At 39.0% G+C, this 13850-nt stretch overlaps 2 protein-coding genes across 12 annotated transcripts in view; both read left to right on the plus strand.

Annotated features, from left to right (window-relative positions):
- The window catches only part of LOC142503147 (complement decay-accelerating factor-like), a 66427-nt gene extending 64667 nt beyond the window's left edge, over positions 1 to 1760 (plus strand). For 5 of the 6 annotated variants that reach the window (XR_012803944.1, XR_012803945.1, XR_012803946.1 and 2 more), the window contains one exon: positions 1257 to 1759. Coding sequence is in view for 1 of the 6 variants with exons in the window: in XM_075615218.1 (XP_075471333.1) it covers positions 1257 to 1305 (49 nt within the window). In the remaining 5 variants the exon portion in view is untranslated. Of the gene's footprint in view, positions 1 to 1256 lie in introns of all 6 variants that reach the window. The other variant, XR_012803947.1, reaches the window with a different exon arrangement.
- Positions 1761 to 7522: 5762 nt separating this feature from the next.
- Positions 7523 to 13850, plus strand: part of LOC142503149 (membrane cofactor protein-like) — a 58023-nt gene continuing 51695 nt past the window's right edge. For 3 of the 6 annotated variants that reach the window (XR_012803948.1, XR_012803949.1, XM_075615220.1), the window contains exon 1: positions 7556 to 7761. Coding sequence is in view for 3 of the 6 variants with exons in the window: in XM_075615220.1 (XP_075471335.1) it covers positions 7623 to 7761 (139 nt within the window). In the remaining 3 variants the exon portion in view is untranslated. Of the gene's footprint in view, positions 7762 to 7802; positions 7880 to 13850 lie in introns of those variants that run through there. The other 3 variants (XM_075615222.1, XM_075615223.1, XM_075615224.1) reach the window with 3 other exon arrangements.

Below are 13850 nucleotides of genomic sequence, written 5' to 3' on the forward strand. Positions count from 1 at the left end.
GTGGGGGATTTTTATTCTTGTGAATTTTGGGTAATTGATAAAAAGTAGCTATTTGTGGTGATTTAATTTGCATAAATTCAAACTCGTTTTTCGAGATGAGTTTTTGTTCCAGTCCTTTTTGTAAAATAGCATTTAGTTACTTAAAATAGGTTTGTGTAGGATTTGTTTTGAGAATTGTATAACATTTTTTATTTGATAGTATTTGCATGCACTCGGTTATATAATCAATTTGATTCAAGACTACCACATTTCCTCCTTTATCAGAGGGTTTGATTGTTATTTGTTTATCATTCTCTAAATCTTTCAATGCCAATTTTTCATGGTATGTTAAATTCTGTCTGCTTTTGTTGATGCAGAGATTTTTAAGGTCTTTGGTAACCATTTTTGTAAAAACGTCTGCATTGTTACATGTTTGAGGTGGAGGCATAAAGGAAGATTTATTTTTTAGGTCCGCGAAAGGACCCTCCCCTGGAGTTCTTTCATTTTCCTCAAAGAGGTCATTTAGAATTTTGAGAGTATGTTCATCTTTTAAATCAAAATGTTCAAATTGTGTGTTTTGATTCCGTATGTGCATGCGTCAACTAAAGAATTTATGTAACATTAATTTTCGGGGGAAAAGATTGAGGTCTTTGACCGTTTCAAAAATATCTATTTTGTTTGTTGGACAAAAAGATAAACCCTTAGATAGTACCTAAATATGATCAGGATTTAATATTTTTAGGGACAGATTGATTACCTGCGATTCTTTTTGGTCCGATAACGTCTCCTCTGTCCTCCTCTCTCTTGATAACCCCATTTCTCTCTGTTCCTTAAGTAGTCATCCCTTTCCCCTTCTGGTTTTTCTTTTAAAGGGGGGTGTGTTTATGCACCTGGAGCTTCTAAAAAACGAGTTTTGTTTCTTTGTGGTAAAAGTAATGAGGGGGGGATATTGGGGTCCGTAGTGTATATTGTATCTATTGTACTTGTTCCTGCTTCTGGTTCTAAGTCACTTGCAGATGCCTCCCATTCACTTGATGACTCTCGATATATTTGTGATTTATTCTTATATGGGCGTGTTCTATATTTAAATATATTTCCATCTCTAAAATCTGCAAAGTCCCTTAGATATTTCTTATGTTACGTTCTTTGATTTCTTTGGTAAGTTTATCCAAATTGGTTTTTAGATTTGGAAATTCATGTTTATCACTTTTTATGAGTAGAATAGTATATAGGTATGTAGCAAAATGCTGGTTTAAATCTTTTGTCTCTTCTTTTAGGTCGCCATGTCTCCTATGTGGAGAGATACTTCCATATATAGGGAGCTGAACAGATGAGTAGAATGGTAGAATATTGTACACATGGGATTTCCTGAGATGATATTCAGAGTCGACAATGATATGAATAAAATAAAAATTTAATATGAATAAATCAATATATCAAAAAGGTGATAAGTGTTAATGTGTGCCATATGTAGGAGTGATTCTATCTAACTTGATTCGCCCCTAATGGGCAATGCGAACCAGACTAATTTAATATATTTATACCTAATATCTAATATAACAAAATTATAATAATTAATTGTGATACTAATATTATATTATAATTGTGATAATAAAATTTAAAACTAATATTTGTTAAAGTGAATGAAATATATAAAGTTAGTTTAATAAACGTGAATATATTGTAAAAAAAATATAAGAAATTATAAGAAATTATAAATATCCGTATCCTTTGAAATCAATAATAAATGAATAAATAAACACACAAAGACACATTTTATGTATAGAGATTTCATAAGTAATATATTTAGTATTTATTTTGTATATAAAGAAATTGATATATGATTTTCAATATTTATAAATATGCTGAGAAAATAAAACCTTCATTTAAACCATCTGTACTCTGTGTTTGTAATTGGAATATCCATCTACATTCTCTCTGTAGAGACGTTTATCCCAGTCTCCTCCCCTTGGACCTGGTGCCACATATTGAATTCATATTCAATTCATTGGAATTGAATATGTGGCACCAGGTCCAGGGGAGTCTGCAAATACACACAGGAAAGTTTTTTTATATACTGGTCCCTTGGGTGCTGTCGGTGTGGATTCCTTTTTTTTTTTTTTTTTTTTAATTCATATTCTGAATTTATACACAAACCCTGGAATCTTTTGATGACTGTTATTATGGGGTCGCTCTGCGTGGGTCCCCCACTAAGAGCTTAAAAAAAAAAGCCAAAGTACAATCACAAAACTATCAATTTATTCATTAAAGTTAAATCTCAGTTCTTTTAATTTACTAAACACATCAGTCATCTAATTAGTTCATTGGTGTCTATGAAATACCAGCTTAATTTTTCCAAGAAAGTTATGTTGTGATTTAGGAAATACAAGGTGTCAGTTTTGTATAATCTTAGACTTCAGTTCAAAGAAGGACCCTTTAATATAGTGTTAAGTTGGGGGAACAGAGGGGCTCTTGCTTCTGTTCCTATAGCTTCTATCCATACTTCCATGTCTTTGCCTCTGCTACAAAGCAATGTTTTCATGGATTGATTTCTGCTTCCTTTAATTCTGTCCTCTGGGCCCCTCCTTCTGGAAACTGGATCTTATCTGCTGTAGAACCTGGCAAAGATGACCTTGCTTAGGGCTATTTTAACACGTGTGTGTGTGTACACCTTGCCCCTGGCAAGGTGAAACTAAGGCATGAGCGTGTATATATTCTGAAAAGTTTTATAAATAGGGCCTGGAAGGGTTATTTGGCTTCATACTTATCCTGACCCTAGCTGTACAAGCTCTTGTAGGTGCAGTTAGATGTAGCCAGCCTAAAAATCTCTTGCAAACATGTTTACAATCAAATTGGGAAATGGGAGTAGGCAGAGGAAATGAAACCTCGCCTAACTCTCCGCTCACCATGTTTATATTTGAACATGATTAATATGTATGTATAGGTGTTAGATTTTGGTAAATAAGGCATCAATCACTTATGTGACCCCTTAAACTTTTCACTGCCAATCATGGGGGATGGAACTAGAAATGCTTGGGGTGCTGCACCTCCATCCTAAATAGATTCTGCACTCCTGCTGCCATTGGTTCCCTTTGGTCTTGGAAGGGACTGACCCTTTAAATACAGTTGACCCCCTTCAGCATGTCTGTTGCCATTATCTTTGTGCAGGCAGTTCACTTGTTCTGAACCCTCCCAGCACTGAAATGATTGATTATTACATGGTATATTGCTCAAACATCTGCTGAGGAATGTTTGCAATCACAGCATCAAACTTTAAATGGTCTCCTGGAAAGTTGGGGCCAAATCTTTTCTGTCCAAACTTGCTCTTCTAAATCTTATCTGGTCTATCTTTTGGTCTGTCCCTTAATTGTGGTGAATTAATTAATTTCTGTACCTCATATCTTTAGAATAGTCTTTTTTGTTTGTTTTTTAAAGGAGATGGTATATTACGCTTCTTAAATTGAAGGGCTTCTCAAACCCCTTATGCAGTTTTATGGGCCTAATATATCAAGCAAAAGTCTGAGAGAATGATGCAACACATCAGAAGCAAATTAATGTTTTGATTTACGGGTGGGGGGGGGAATTCCAGATGTGATCAGTTCAAGAAGCTCCTGGAGAAATTTATTTATTTGCTGTCAGAAGGGTAGGTGGTTTTTCCCACCATTGACTGGTTTAATAAGGAGCTTTGTTATAAAATGTTGTACAATTTAATGGTCCCGCGGGAGAGTTCTTATAGATTTAATATCGTGTACACAAATATTACATCCAAGAACCCTCATTAAAAGCAATCCCAACTTGCAACAAATCTAAATTTCTCCAGGGCCAACAGTGTTGCATTCATTTGCACTACTTGATTTCAAATAGATCCAGGCTCCCTTTTAGAAATCTATACTGTAAATTATTATCGTCCATTTCAATTGCAATAAAGACAGAACGATATCTACAGTTACATTATAGAATCTACTTTAAAAAAAAAACATTTCGGTGTTTTCTCTGATAGTTTTCTGCAATGGTAGTTGTGTTTCCCCTTTGCGTAGTGAATACAACACATATGAAAACTGCAGAGATGGCGCCCAACCAAACCAAATGCCAATGAAGAAAACAAATATCAAATCGGTCTAACAAAGGTATCTCCTTTTGGACAGTGCCACCAATCTTCAAGTTTCTTTGCTGGGAACTGTCGCTTCTCTTTGAAATAGAGACGCCATCCTTTCCAATGGTCTTTCTTCTCTAGCTCTGTGCTATCTGCTTTTGCGCTGTTACATACTGACATTAATGTGACATTTCCCCCCTCTAACAAGGAGATATTTCTGTTCAGATAATTAGCAGGACTAGCGTTGCCAATCACAAACCTTGACATCCTGTATCTGCTGTTTACCCCTGTGGTGTTTTTGTGGGGGACAGAAGGTATCTAAATCCCAAGCAAAGACAAATTAATTTATATCTCGACTACAATAAATTGGCTTTAGTTAAAGAAATGTAATACAAATATTTACCCCACTCCACAATTGGTAATGCAGCCGCAGTACTACATTTCCTAATCCCTGTACGGAGTTCTTAGTTGTACCCTAAGAAGTGCAAGAACTCAAACAGCCTTACAGTAACCTATAAAACCTTGATGAGACAGCTCTGTTTAATTCCTTCACCACCAGAGGGGTTTAAGCCATTCCCTAAAAATCCTGGCTACAGCATATATTTTAGAAAATTGCCAGTATAGCGCATGTGAACCCAGAAATGTTACATTCTTGCCCTAATTATCTCAACGTCACAAAGCGAGAGACTGGGACTTTGGGTTGGAATAAAGTTATGCACAGCTGGGACTCTACAACACAGCTGGGTCTCTACAACACAGCCTTCCACTTCAAAAGCCAATGCCTTGTACACAAGGCCACTCTGGCACAAAGACTGGGAGACTCATAAGTGCCCTGTTATCCTTATTAATGCTAAGGCAAAGTATGTAGCGCAGTCCCACAAACGCATCAATTTCAACAGTGCCTGTTGGGTTTAATATACCCGTAAACCACCTCCTCAACCACTTTTATTGTGGTTTTCCTAATTCAATGTCTGGTGCGTTAGAGACCTTGCAGTGAGAAATGCTTCTGAAACGTAAGGTAAAGTTGATACTTTTTTTTAATGGCTATTGTTACAAGAGAATTGCAAGATTTTGGGACTGCTAAAGTCCCTTCAGGCCCTGGTAGGGAAAGTCTCGCCTTTGGGTTATAACCTTGGAATTAAAGGCAGTCTCTGCTGGGTAATATCCACGTGTGGTTATGTTTGGGCTGCATTATATTTTGTATGGATACATTCATTTCCAGAAAGGAGGCAGGGGAGCGGCATAGCCGATTATAGTTCACTCTGACTTGATATGCATGATCTGTGTATCTTTAATCAGCCGGGTATTGCAAATCCTTAAACACATTGCCAACAGTGACCTGTGCCTGGGTAATTTCTTCTATAAATCAGGAACATTTTGCTGCTGAATCAGTATGGAATTAATGTAATTTCCTCTGGAGGTGCCATCTTTATATTTGAATATCACCCATGATGCCTCCTCCCTAACCTGTAATATGCACCATTCGCGCTTTAATGGAATGAAGGACTTTGATTCGAACTCTGCCCCTTTAATTGCATAGTTCAACGTTACGTGTAAAACAAAAACACCCCCCAAAATTTGTTTACATTCAATCACCGTAAACTAATTTTGGGATTTGAAATAAAATGTGTAAAGTAGAAGAAAAAAAATCTACAAAAAATATTTGCTCTAATGTCCTATAAATGTCTGGGCTTTGTATACTTTTATTTTTTTCTGTCTGTGATGTGAGGGTGTGACTCTACAGAAACTGAACCTCTACTTTAATCTCACGGTTCTGCTCCTAGAATCTGTTTTTAAGGTGCATGGCATATTAAATAATGCATAAATCAAAGGGTCAAAAGGGTAAAATAAAAAATACAAAAATATAATACCCACTGTAACAAAGAAAAAATAATAATTGGACTCGAAAGAGATTTACCTGTGAATAGCCCACACAGCCTAATAATAACCCCATCAATTGGTTGGCATATAGATGCTAGCACAGGCAAATACTCCAATAAAAAGGTGGTACAATAACCACTATGAAAACGGGTAATACTCAGCCGTTAGATAAAAGCAATCCGGAATCCACAATGGTAAAGGGTCCCTGATGCATGATTAGAGTCCTGTATAGAACAAATAAATAAGTTCAACCGCTACTACTGAGTACCCTTTTTTTTGGACTCAGTAGTAGCAGTTGAACTTATTTATTTGTAAACACTGGGGCCATACCCTCTAACTATGCCTACTTAGAAGGTACTGTACCTATTTTTACATCCTGTACCTACTAAAACCAGGCGTACGTATTTTACGTCATGTACCTACTAAAAACAGGCATACACCTATTTCTGCCTGTATGTGAGAGCTGATACGCGCTCTACTGACTGTTTCCTATTGGTTCAAGCTCGGAATCTCCATCTTACAGCAGATTGAAGACTGATTACTGATTTGATAAATGATCTGCGTATTATGGGGAAGTTATCACGACTTCTATTGGTATACATTAATATAAACAAATAGATGCGGATATACAAGGAGTTTATTGATTACTTGATATTTTGCATATAATAAATGGTAGGTGTTACTGGGCTTGCATAGCATGTAGTTGCCTGCGTGTAAGCACCTGTATCCCACTATGACAAACGCCCTGAAGTGGACCTATTTTGCGGTGTCCCTTGTTAGTAGGGTTTCTGGCGGAAATGTTCAGACATCAGCAAATCCCATGAGATTTTGCTGAATATTTTTTCCGATTTACCAAGGGTTTCTCCCGTCATTTCTTAGTCCCAATGTCTGTCAAAATAACGTCACGTCACTCATATATTTGTTATTAATAAGACATATGTCAGGTACATTTACCTAATGAACATATTACATGCCATTTATTCACTGTGAATAGAGATGTATTGTTGCTAATTGCACTTGTTAATGGGACATGTTAATTGGCATTGGGTAATTTGCCTTACTGTTAACACAATACATCATTACTTTGCATATTTATTAGATATTGTCAATAACAAGTCCCGCGTTAATTAACATATTCCATGTCAATGCGTCAATTTTCCCTCATTACAAATATATTTCCCGTGACATATATTTGCTTAATTTACATTTATTTTCAGGTCTCTTTATCAACATATTCATTGTCATTGGGTCACATTTACACTTAACCCCTGTAGTACCAGGCCACAGTGCATTGGTGGCTCCTCTCACCCGAGGGGTTAATTAACAGTGTAAGTGAGCTGTATTTGACTAATTGACTTAGTAATAGTTATAGGGTCTCAAATAACATAATATATTATAGTGATTATTTGTTATTGGGTCCCATTTCCTCTCGTTAACATAGTACATTATAATATGAACTAATGGGTCTCAGTTCCCCTCATTAACATAAATATTTATAATAAGTGTTATTGGGTCTTCTTTCCCCTCATTAACATAAGAAAATTAGAATAATAACGGTTTCCCTCATTAACATTGGAAGTCACGTGTCGCTCCTCGCGGGGTCATGTCCGTCGGTAAAGTGGGTGGAGCTACGAGCTTCCTGAAGCCCTAGTAACCGCCCAGTAACTCAATGTCTCCGGGACTGGGTGTGCGCCATATTTATAGCGCCCGGGCTCGGCGGGGGCGCGGACAGGGCACCATATTGAAGACGTCCGGGACTGAAACCGGCGGGAGACATGTAATAAAGAGCCGAGCGCCGCTGGGCGGAGGTGAGAAGCGCTGACATCGCGGGTGTGAGGGCTGAGGGACCCGAGTGACAGGGAGCGGCGGTGTAACCTCATGTTGGCCCTAAATACAGGAGTCGCGCCCTATTGGTGTCCGTCTCAGGTATAGTGTGGGGGGGGGACTCGCCCAAGAAGAAGCCCATTGAGCTCACCTTGGTTTATTACGTTTTTAAAGAGAGGGGTCCCCCACCCTGGAATGGGTCCCAAGTACAGGGAGGGAGACCCCACTTGTCCTACATAGACTATCCCAGTAATGGTTTTGTCTGCCCTATTAAACTCCCCCCAAAGAAGGGATCCCACGTGCCCTATTAAAACCCCTAAAGAGAGGGAGTCCCACGTGCATGTTTCTTTAGTAATATAAGGATACATAGCAGCTGCAGATTTACACTGAATGAAGCAGCCATTGTGTTAGTAACACCATAAGGATTTTTACACATTTTATAACAAGAGCACCAAACTATTGCCAGCTTAGGCTGCGGCCCCGCTGGTGCTGAGCGCGCGGTGCTTGCTGCTTTTTAATCACATAAATGTATATCTGCAAGAGTCCCCGCTCACGCGGTTTGCGTGCTTTCACTCACCCATGATTGGTGCTTAGATAAAACAAAAAAAAAAGATATTTTGTAGCGCGCTCAGCTTCCCTGCAAGCAACCTCCCCCTACGCACGCTTCTGAAATAGCGCGGACACCTGGCGCTCATGCTTGGAGAACTGGTGATGTCACCGCTCTCAAACATGAGCGCCGTCAGCGCCAGCGGGGCAGCAGCCTTGGGTAAGAATGTACTGTAGAATTATACATTCCCACATTTTTTACATGTACAAATAAGAAAAAGGGGGGAGTGTAATATTGCTTCTTTAGTTATCAGCAGTGTTCGACAAACCTATACATTTGCTCGCCCCGGGCGAGTGGATTTAACCCCCGTAAATATTGGCCCAAGCAGCACACGTTTGGTACTAGGTGGCGAGTAGATTTTTTTGTGTGGCGAGTAGATTTTTTGGTGATTTGTCAACCACTGGTTATCAGAATAGGCTAACTATATCGCACACATATATATACATTTACAGGAGTAATAATACTCATAGAAGTACATCATGTTTTAATAGATACTGAGCACAATATTTATAAAAATAATTGGAGCAAATTTTAAGTAAATATAGAAAAATATACTAGCGAGATATGTGCCAAATATAGTAAGCATCTCATCTTTAGGGGTAGTTTGTTTACCTTTCAATCTCCAATGTCAACAGGGCACTAGACCACTAGGAGACATAACCACGTCTCGTATATTTCAAGGGTCATGTATGCCAAAATAGCGATGCACGTTGGTCAAAAATGGATGCTCCTGCTGACTAAAGATCTCATCTCTATTTGGAGGTAGTGGATTTACTAGAAACCCTGTCCTGTTATTGAGCTGATTAAACCAGAGGTTCTGAACTCCAGTCCTCAAACCCCCCAACAGGTAAGGTTTTTAGGATATCCCAACTGAGCCTCTGGTTGAGCCATATGTTCTGAAGCTTGATTATCCTGAAAATCTGTCCAGTTGGGGGAGGGAGGGGGACTTGAGGACTAGAGTTGAGCAACTAGAGTAATAGGATCATCCAATGCTGACAGTACCTTTGAGCACGTGACATAAAAACCTGCCTCGGACACTACTAAAGGCAGCAAGTACGTACAGGACGAGCATGCGTTAATATCTACAGCCACCATTTAACACTCTCATGTACGACTTATTTGGATCATATCTCTATTGCATAAACTATTAGTTTGTGAATACCAGTAACTTGAGACACATAAGAAGTAAGCGGGTGATTATTGCAATGGTAGGGGCAGCCAGCCTCACATAATAAAGGTGAAGCCCGACTGACTGCCCTAAACCCGTGTGCAATGGCCGCCTCTGAAGCTCATTTTGGTCTGTATGTAATGTATTTCGTTCCAGAAGAGACCTTTTATCACTGTGTGATATCTGGATGGGGGAAACTGTGTGTCCTGGGGAACTGGGATTGTATAAAGCACTTTTATTCCCTGTGTCAGTGTTTTTCCCCACACAGTTAGTAAGCCAGCATGGTCCGTTGTGTTGCTAGCATTTCTCTGTATGCAGACTCAGTAATTCACTTACTTGTGCTGCATACAGGGAAATGCCAGTTTGTGACAGAGCTTGGGAGCGGCTTGAGTACCTGGACAATGGTGAGCGGGGAAGGGCTGTGATTCAGGTCCCGGGAACTGGTTCTCAGTGATGCAGAGCCTTAGTTCTCCGAGACGCTGGGGCGCCTTCCCCACTGGGTATTGGGCTTGCCAGGGGAACTGTTGCCGTGCCTCAGCCCCGTAGGCACGATTCTAATTGGCCAATTTGAATTTCCCGCTTACCAGCAGCACACTCCCCGATGGGTGACCCCCTCCTCTGATTGCCTGCACCGTCACGATCTGTGCTCTGATTGGCCGGCAGCCTCTGCTCCAATAAAAAGATAAGAGACCGAGGGCTATTTAATGAGCACGGCCGATCAGAGTAGCAGACAAGTTTCGGAGACAGACTGTGACGTTACTTCTGGTGGGCTGTTTGAAAGTGCTTTGTCTGGAATATCACTGAAGCCGGAGAAGGGGCTGTACATCGCAAGCCTACTGACGCAGGCCCCTCTACCTAGTTGAGACTAGATTGTTCCCCCGCAAGCCCCCAGTTGGTGAGTGTTACATTGTGATTGTGTTATTTGTGTGTTTGCTGGCTTGCCAGAATAAACTTTCGTATATTCAACTATTGTGTCCTGTCTGGTGATAGTGATCCCGGTGGGAGAGTGTTAAAAGTTATTGTCTCGCGTGACAATGATACGGACAGGACTGGTACTACATACAAATAAAAAAATTACCACGTGCTTTCGCATATATTAATATAGATCAATATATATTGGTTATGCAATCCGTGTAGGTGATAACTTAAAAGCCTAATTTGTAATGATACAGACTATATAACAAAGGAATAGCGCTGGTGAACAAAGTTCATAGTTGGAAATGAAGAGTGGACATCACATCAACCAATAACGTAATTATAGTTAGTCAGGTAAGTATTATGTGTAATAACTCATGTCCTTACCATTGACCATAATCTTAGAGAAGTTGAAAATCTTCGTTCATCATTAAGGCCACGCAGTATTGCTGTATAAGAATCAAAAATCCATATTGCTCCCCATTGTAGGAGAAAGCGTTTGTCTCCCCTTTGTGTTGGAACATCCACGTGGTAAATTGGGTAATTGGTGTCCTTTTGGTGAGAAAATGCTTCACAACTGGTTTCTCATTTTCTAAGAGCCAATCAAATACTAGGCCGATATTCATTCATGTTCTCCTTAAATGTCCTACTGTTTTTTTGCTACGTAAACCAACACACACGGGCAAAATATGAGGTATGTAACAGAAGTAGAGGAGGGAATATTGAGCGCAAATTAATATGAAACAAACAAAAAATGTGAAAATAAGTGGGAGGCAGTGGTGCAGCACACAAATTGACACAGTCCTTCTGTCTAAAAGATACAGAAAAAAAAACAAATGAGGGGGGGAAACGAAACCAACCAATAGTTGGAATTTCCCTGAGGAAGTTCTATCACAGAACGAAACGCATGGGATTGGGTGTGCCAGGAGTCAGGAAGTCTGTTTATACTCCAGAGAGCCTGTACGGCGCCTATCTCCACTGCCTGTCTCTATTGCCTGTTAGTGCAGGCTACTCTGACTGCACATCCGGATTCCAGCCTTGAGAGCGTCATTGCGGGCGATGTCACGACGTCGAAACCAGGAAGTAGTCACAGCGGAGCACAGAGAAAGCACAGTGATAGGACTACTACAGTACAGACTTTTACTCCCTCCTGTTGGAACAAACCCAAGACTCTACCTGGGACCAGGAGAGTATGAGACAGGACATCACTAATCAACACACTGCCTTAATCAACTTATGTTTATGAGTGCAATTCATACAATTTTTATATACAGTATTACACTATTGTTTTTCCTTTCCCCCATTCCAGTATTCAATATTTTCTTCCACTGCATAGTGAATCATCATTACAGCATCCAGATTCTCACCTACTGCATAGTGTAAGCTATTATCCCTAACGCTTTTCACTATTGGTTGGTTTTGTTTGCGCCCCGTTTTTTTTTATATATATATATATATATATATATATAAACAGAAGTGTCTTGCATGAAACATGTTTAATTGTGATGGATCTGCCCGCGTGGGGATGTTTAAATTGAGTGCCCTCGACATGGTGCATTGTGACAAGTCATGCACCCCTTACATCAGAAGCATCATTTTCTTAAAGCTGCAGTTCAGTCTTTTTTTTTTTTTTTATTCAATAGTTTCATGTGGGCAATCTCTAATTACCTAAAGAACTGTATAGCTGCCAGTCAATTCGTTCTCCATGTATTGATCGGTGAAATTTGGCAACATCTTTAGATATGAGATATGTTTTTCATCTGCTTCTGTCAGTCAGTGGTAGCTCATGAATATTCATGAGCACTCCTGCACTGACATGTGCAAGAGGGAGGGCAGGGCTGACAAAGGGGTGTGTCAGGGGTTGTGACAGGACATGAAGGGGCAGTGCCTTAGCAAATGGTTGTTAAAATAGAATACAATAAAATTGGTCTTTCAAAGTTGTTTTTTTAAAAACAGAAAATGCTAAAAGTATTTTTTCTTACTACAGAACTGATTTATTAAAAAAAAAAAACACATGCAGGATATTGACTGAACTGCAGCTTTAATGGGCTCATGTGGCTTTGAGGAAAGAGTGGGACATATGTCAGTGGGATCACCTTGAACCAGAAGGTCTTTCAAATTTTTGTATTTCTCTTGTAGCTAAAGAGTGGTCTTTGTGTTAGCGTCAGGCCCTAGGATTGTCCAGTGTTTCATTGTTGTATTTTTAATTTTTTTTTTATTAAACACTGTTTCAATATTGGAACACTTTGATATGAATTGCAATCCCATCAAGATTTTTCTCTTTTAGGTATCAATAATGCGCTCCTGTTGAATGTGCACTTTTTTATTTATTTTTTAACCCACCATTCTTACAATTTGAGGAGGGAAGTCCCTTTTTCAAGGGCTCTGGGTGGAAACTAGGAGCGTAAAGTATTGCGGTCTGTGGGTATGGTGTATAAATGAGAATAGAATTTCTCAATTTAAGACATCAAGGTAGTTGATACCAATATTATAATTAATGGTGAAGCGTATGTATGGTGTTCGGAAGATCATTCAAAGGCACGGGTCACATTCGAATTTGAAATTACCGTTTGGTACTAAACTTAATTCCAACATTTCATTGGAAGGTCATCATAATCTACATATTGTAACCAGTACTTTGGAGCAATCTTCAATACCTCTGAATGAGGGATGGATCCTACAGTTTGTTAGAGATATTAGATTTTATTCAGAAAGGCTGTCGTATCCTTCAAGTAGCTAGTTGGTTGTAATACTAGTGGCTGAAGCGCAAAGTCTAGATACTGAGACAGAGGTTGGCATAATGAGCCACGTTCTGAAATAATGGGGCGACGCCGCAGATCAATGAGATCTGTGGATTTATTTTTTTACCGCATAGATTATGAGGTGAATGGGATGAATTTGAGAGAAATTTATCACTATGAAAATTTGAATTTGATAGGAACTTTGACGGACATAACTTTTTTGATACAGATGGGGTGCCTCATAAACAAAGATCATTTATATTATAGATTAAGTGGGTGGTTCTTGCAGCATATAGGCAGGAGGGTTTGTGATATACGCCCTGCTACTGTCACTGTACGTTCTTCCTACCTAACAATTAGATTCTATGGAGCAGAGACTTCTTTTCCTAAATTTTACTTTTATGCCTGAAGCACTTCTTCCCATTATGTATTATTTGTTATTTATATGATTGTCACGTGTATTACTGCTGTGAAGCACTATGTACATTAATGGCGCTATATAAATAAAGACATACTGTATATACATTCTGACTTTTCCTGTCTTATGTCTTGTCTAATTTTCTAGGTATAATTTTAGTTGCTTTTAAATTGATTTGTAAAGTATTGCGGTGTGCCCCCTTAAGGTTATTTTTTATTTAAATA

Source organism: Ascaphus truei, chromosome 9 (genome assembly GCF_040206685.1).
Source record: "Ascaphus truei isolate aAscTru1 chromosome 9, aAscTru1.hap1, whole genome shotgun sequence".
Lineage (NCBI taxonomy): Eukaryota > Metazoa > Chordata > Amphibia > Anura > Ascaphidae > Ascaphus > Ascaphus truei.